At 38.5% G+C, this 6364-nt stretch overlaps 2 protein-coding genes across 2 annotated transcripts in view; one reads left to right on the forward strand and one right to left on the reverse strand.

Moving 5' to 3' along the window:
* Positions 1-2503: 2503 nt before the first annotated feature.
* On the reverse strand, positions 2504-3909 carry LOC109096922 (retinal cone rhodopsin-sensitive cGMP 3',5'-cyclic phosphodiesterase subunit gamma). The gene is made up of 3 exons (XM_019110615.2): positions 3763-3909; positions 2967-3120; positions 2504-2880 (listed from the first exon to the last, which is right to left on the reverse strand). Exons 2-3 carry the CDS (start codon positions 3106-3108, stop codon positions 2804-2806), a joined length of 219 nt encoding a protein of 72 aa, XP_018966160.1. The 5' UTR covers positions 3109-3120; positions 3763-3909; the 3' UTR covers positions 2504-2803.
* A 2240-nt stretch (positions 3910-6149) lies between these two features.
* The window catches only part of LOC122145407 (endoplasmic reticulum resident protein 27), a 4347-nt gene continuing 4132 nt past the window's right edge, over positions 6150-6364 (forward strand). Inside the window, exon 1 of the mRNA XM_042759175.1 lies at positions 6150-6287. Coding sequence (XP_042615109.1) covers positions 6150-6287 — 138 coding nt within the window. The remainder of the gene's footprint in view (positions 6288-6364) is intronic.

Consider the following 6364-nt stretch of genomic DNA (forward strand, 5'->3'; position numbering starts at 1 on the left):
GTCTCACACTACAATAATTATCAATATTCTTTAAGAAATATAGACATTCGTCCGGACCGCTCTTATCTCCGTTTTAAGGATCATCTTGAAATCGGTGGATCCCATCAGCTCTGTGAGGGAGGACGAGGCTCTTATCCCAAATACAGCGACGTGATGAGAGACTTCCATCATGGTCTTCCTCTCTCTGGAAAGATCACGGATGAAAGAAACTCCAGCAGCTGTTACAGATCACTGAAGCGTGACGCACACAACGGGACGACGTGTCATAATAATCCGTCTTGCTGAAAGCTTTGTGTTCTTTAAACTGTACCTCCGTTCAGACCAATTTCAAGAACTGTACCTTTAAAATTAAATAGTCATTATATGCAAGTAAACTAGAATAGACACAAAATTTTACCAAACGTTATTATTATTATTGTTATTATTATTATTATTATTATTATTATTATCGTCATTAGTTCCTCATGGTTGTGTGTTGGACATCATCTGAACCCACACTGATTCACAGAAAGACTCCAAACACAGGCATAATGACTATAACAAGTATCTAAATTATGCTACAAAATATTTACAACTTTTCCTTCAGATTTTTGGATCCAAGAGCCCTTGTTTTGGAATATCGACAAGCTCTTTTATTAGCGTAGTTTTGTAAAATATGCAACTTTCAGCCCAAATTTCAGAAAAGTGGATCAAAAAACATTGTTGATTTTTAAAGAAGAAACCCAGTATTTTTGTCTTTCTTGCAGAGTGTGTCCTCTCTCACTTCAGTATATTGGTATTTTGCTTTTTGAATTTTGGTTCCAAAGAAAAGTCAAGCACATCCTTGATTTGTGTGTAAACGTATTTGTAATTCTATTCTTTGGTTTATTTTTGTTTTGTTTTGTATGAATAGGTTTTTGATATTGTTTGAAGTGGTTCGGTAATTATTTCAAAATAGCTGGACATGGATTGCGATCCAAGACCGCTTTCCTTATCTGTGAAAACACACGTGCATTTCATGTTGTCGTTTTTTGTTTTTTGCAAGACATCAAGTAGATTCTAGGTGTAAGTGTATCCGGGTCCAGGACTGAAAACATTTAGTCATTTTAGAGTTTCAGAATAATTTCACCTCAGCTTTGTTGAGAGGATGGGGGCCGTGTTTCATTGACACTAAAGAAAAACTGACCACAGATTTCTGAACACTAAACCAGACAGCTTTATTTTTATTAGTTTTTTTGTTTAAATGGTACTTGCAGTCTATGCATACACTCTCCACAGTATTATAAGAGATTCAAATGATCTCTGCTCCTAAATTCTGAACTTCTGGCTTTTAAAGATGCTTTTGGAGAAGATTGGTCAGATTGGCTGGTTTCTCTCTTTCTGTCCTTCATTGGTTTCTCCTGCAGCAGCTGCACCTTTCGTGCCGTTGTGGATCAATGGGAGGTCTTTGCTGTGATTAGACGGATTTCTCGCATGACGCTCGTCTTCTGATGATGGAGTGAGAAGGTTAAAATCCCTCCATTCCTGCAGTAAAGGGTTAAAGATGGCGTCTCTTTTATTCTCCATCCTCGCACCTTATGAATATGATACCTGTTCCACATACTCTCCTTTGGTTTACAGTGTAACCGTGTTTTTGAGTTGAACTCTTTCTCTCTCTACATATTCTGATTCCATTTGTGATGTAATTTGTATCTAAATGTCCATATAAAATGTTTTTTTAAAACAACCACTCAATGGGTCTTTGATTTCAGTTGACTGCATTAAAATAATAGATGGACTCGGGGAGAAATTCTCAAATTATTTTAGGTGATTAGTGAAAGTTTTTTTAAAATAACTGTTGCGAAGTAAAATGTTCTCCCCTCAGAAAAGCGCTGCAGGCGCCCTGTTTCTGCGCATGCGCGGCATCCGGAGCTTACGTTAGGGTGAAGAAGTTTCGCAGCAATGCTGCGTGACGTAGTGAGATAAGATGATAAAACGTGTACATCTCAGTTACGTAATATAATCGACAATTTTAGAAAACGTTCATATAGGGGCCTCGGAAGACAACTTGTATTATTATTACTAGTAGTAGTTGTATTATTAGTATTATATAATATTAAGTTATTATCAGTAAGTATTATATGTAATTTAACAACAACCATTCTAATAAGAACCCAGCAGTAAGTATGCTGGTAACTTAATTTAATGTAAATCCATTTAAAAAGGTACTTATTGGAATTATTACTTTGATATGTTTCAGATTGTATTTTGATAGTTTCTAATATGACCAATTTATGAAAACCCTTTTCATGGTTAGTGGTTCATGTTTGGAAATTCCTAAGAGTGTATGAAGCGAAACCTTTGGATGAAATCGTCTTATAATGGTCCCAGTTTGAAGGTTTTAATAGAGAAATTTCTCTCACAGATTTATGGGAAAATAAATGTTTATTTTTTTTTATTCTACTGCCAAATCAGTGGTTTTTAATTAACCATGATGAATTGATTCAGACACAAACAATCATATTTACAGTACAAAAAAACAAAGTTGATTTAAACGTAGTTCTTTATTTTTCTACAACATTAGGAAAGAGAGACGGAATGATATCGTGTCGGTGAGATGGATTCCTGCTGCTTCGAGCTCCAGTGCCGCTCCAGAAGAGCCAGACCTCGTGGTGAAAGAGTTACGGTGTCCTTTTTCCCCAATCTGTTAATCACATCCCTCTTCTTTGTGCTTGTCCTGAGAGTGTCTGCCGTCGGTTCAGTCTTGGCGTGAATGGACGATTCTATAAACTAGTGATACTCAATAATACTGGCTGATGGATGATCTCAGGAAGAGAGCAGGAGGCTACATGATCCCATATTTGGCCAGATCACTAAGCTCCATGTCGCCGTAAGCTTCCCAGGGGCAGATCACCGTGATGTCTGTGCGAAAATCAGAGATCTATCACTGTCAGGTTCATCGCTGCATAACTATAGTATAGCTGAAGCTCTTGGTGCCTGTCACTTACCGGTGCCAAGACCCTCCATTCCAGGGATGTCGTCTCCGAAGCCTTTCTGTCCGGGTTTGGGAGCCTTGCTCTTGAAGGTGCGAGCGACCCTCTGCTTGAACCTTGGTGGTCCTCTCTTCTCAGCGGGTGCTGGGGCGTCCATGTCTGCCACTTACTAAAACATAAATGTTTCCTTTAAAAAGTGAGTATATTGAATCCGTGTTGCGCTTCTCTCCGTGTAATCGTTCCCTCATCTGATCATATTCTCACTCTTTACTTTGCTGTTAATCTTCTCATTTTGGGATTTTATTAATCCTAATCTGCCGGTTGCACAAAGAGTGAGTTTATTTACCAGCATCTGTTTGCCTTGTGATATATTCAGACAGTGTGATTAATAAGCTCTTTACATAATCTCAGCGAGGAAATGCCCAGCGCTCTAAAACACATTTAGCCTACTTCTGAAATCTGACAGAAATGTGTAAGAGCTTCTGTTTTTAGTCTGCTTTTGTCTAAATTGGTTTCCACTGTGGAATATCTACTGTACAGTTCAGCTTCAGACAAAGAGATGCAGTCAGATTCTCAGTTTGAGGTGTAACTGCTGCACCTACAGAGAGTGTCTTTATTTAATGTTTAACTGGATGTCTATGAGCACGGCGTTCTGTTTATTTTCCATCTGCTCTTTATCAGTCCACTGAGAGTCCATCCGTGTTGTTTTTTGTGGTTTTCTCCTCTTCTCTCTGCTCTCATGTGTGGTGTATTAATGTTGTCTGACTGCGTGTGTAATGAGTCTTCTCAGTAGGTGAGCTGAATCTCTTACCGTCTGCTGGAGTTTCTGGTTCTTCTTCTGTGTCTCGGGTCCAGCTTGTGTCCAGTGTGTCTGCTGGACGCTTTTATAGCGCTCGTCTAATCTCCTGCTCCTCCCACAGAAACAGATCGAGGGATCTGGAGCCTGACACCTGGAGTATTTTAAGCTCTGTGTGTTGGTGAGGACACGTGTGTGGAAACAGTCATAGTTTAACGTCCACATTTATGTCTTTACGATGCATCACACGTGAGCTGTGCTGAAATATGATGAATGTGTGTTCAAATACCTTGGACAGGCTTTATTCGCATCATCATTTAGTTGATTAATATGCAATTTCCTATTCTCCGCACATGCTGCATCATGCGGCTTTATTTTTTATATTAAATGCTTTACCAGAAACTAAGACCAATCAAATGAACAGTAAACAAATTATTACAACTACAGGTTTGTAAGCTTGTCATTCGTTGCTTAACAAATGCTTTTTGTCAACTAAACCAAGCTCAGATGTAGTGTGAGGTCATTGCTGGTCTCAGATCAGTGTTTTCAGTCTTTTCTCTGACCTGTGTCTGCTGGGGGTGAAGATGAGTCACCGTGCGCATCTGTTTTTAGCTTTGAGCACCTTAAAAAAACCCAGCAGCTGATACTGTGAGAGAAACACACCTGGTCGCCCTGATCCCACACGTACGGTTATAGATGAACTTTACTAATTCAAGAATAAGCAGCTCTGATCCACAATCCCCATTGGCTGTCCTGACGGTCGTTTAGGTGACTGTATAATTAGCCCGTCAACAAATACTGGAGTGTTCTCACTGGCATGTGTTTGTTAATTTGTTTTCTTGTTTTCGCAGTGACGCGTGTTCAATCTGTCTCTGATGACGTGCTCGTGGGCTTTCAGTGGGATTCATGTGCAGATCAGGGATGCTGAAGCTAATGAGAGATTGTCTTATGCTGCTTCCACATGTACATCCCACTTCTGAAGTCGTGATCATGAGTTTGAAGTCCTGCAGAATCAGAATCAGAGGACGTCAGGTTCATTCTTGCCTGTTTCTCTGGGAAATCTTTTTAAAGCCAAAATGTATTGAAGATATTTAGACAATATCTTCCAGATTTTGATTAAAATGTAGTGTCCCATTCATTGACCGACTGTATTAGCTATCTAGAATCTGAAGTTTCAATCAAATAAATGCTATTTTTGCTGTGTACAATAAATACAGCATGCATATTTTATATAAATGTAAACTGTAACAACAGCAAAGTTGTAAGAAAAAACAAATATCTTAACAGTCACAAGCGATATCAGTCATGTTTAAAGGTTTTTGTTCGTCCAACTTGAAAACTTAGGTATCAAAATGTCCTCTGTTTCCCGATAGTATATGACCAGAGAGGCCATTAATGTCCGATTCCTGACTCTGCGACTTGTTTATGATTTTTCTGATAGCGTGTGAAGGCAGCACTGCCCTTAACAAAAAGTAGTATACTTCAAGTTTATTTTATTAAGTATACTTAAGTATAGTTCAAGTATATTTAGACGTTTTGTAAGTATAAGTCAAGTATACTTAAATGTCATTTTAAGTATATTTCTGAGAAGTACATAAAAAGTAAACTAAAAGCATACTTTCCTATTTTTAGTTTAAAAGAAGCATACTAATAGCACACTTGAATAAACTTCTTTTTCGTAAGGGTGGACTTTCATCCTCTGAGATCTGATCTTTGTGCCAATAAATAGACGCCACAATGTTCAGCAGAAAGATTTGTGTTTTTTCCTTTTGATTTCATATTGCTTCAGATAGTGAAGATGCTGCTGTAGCCTCTGATCTTTCCTCGGGGTTAAATGTTGCATAACTATATGAAAACAGTTCTTTGAGCAGAGCATTAGCTCTATTTTAAATCCCGAGTATTTGGATCCTGCAGTGAGAAGAGACTCTTAATCTGTCCTGACATGAACCTGTTCAACTGGAACATATCAGTTTAACCAATGAGCACAAACACGTCCAGCGGCTCCTGAGGCGACAATAAAGAGTAGAATTTCACATCTTGAGCATGTTAATGAACGTTAGACGACAGCAGTGATCTCTGTAGAAGCATCACATCTGAGCATCTAAACATGTTCGTGTTCTTCTGCTGATTTCTCGGCTGATAGACTGAGCATTCATGGTCTGTTTCATGAGTTTATATCTGTTTTGGGTCGGCATAATAGCTACTTTGAGCACGTTTGCACATTTTATTCCACAATAAACTAATGCACAACATTTAAAGTCCATGTTGTTCATGATCTGACCGTGAGACACATCATAACTGAGTTAGTGATGCTCAAACTACAACACTGATCTCCTCTACTACACAATACTCTACTATATGCTTGTCTTAATTTAAATGTCACATAGAAACACAGATCAAACATGATTTCACCCAAAAACAGTGCATCTGCGGTCAGTGCTGCTTTTATGACGGTGGATTTGGAGAGGATCGGTGTCATAAGCATCTCTCCGTGTCCTCAGAGCACCAAATACTCCCCTAACCCTGGACACGTGTCTTTGGTCTGTTTTATGATGATCCATAAAAAGAAGCACTGCATAAACTGAATAAAAATATTTCTTAACATGACAAATGAAGC

The sequence above is a fragment of the Cyprinus carpio genome, chromosome A6 (genome assembly GCF_018340385.1).
Source record: "Cyprinus carpio isolate SPL01 chromosome A6, ASM1834038v1, whole genome shotgun sequence".
In the NCBI taxonomy this organism is placed as follows: Eukaryota; Metazoa; Chordata; class Actinopteri; order Cypriniformes; family Cyprinidae; genus Cyprinus; species Cyprinus carpio.

Excerpts from the sequence above, each read along its gene's own strand:
- LOC109096922 (XM_019110615.2), bottom strand. The coding sequence starts at position 3,108 with ATGGACGCCCCAGCACCCGCTGAGAAGAGAGGACCACCAAGGTTCAAG. Across the intron at positions 2,881-2,966 it reads AATGGAGGGTCTTGGCACCG|ACATCACGGTGATCTGCCCC; the intron begins GTAAGTGACAGG and ends ATTTTCGCACAG.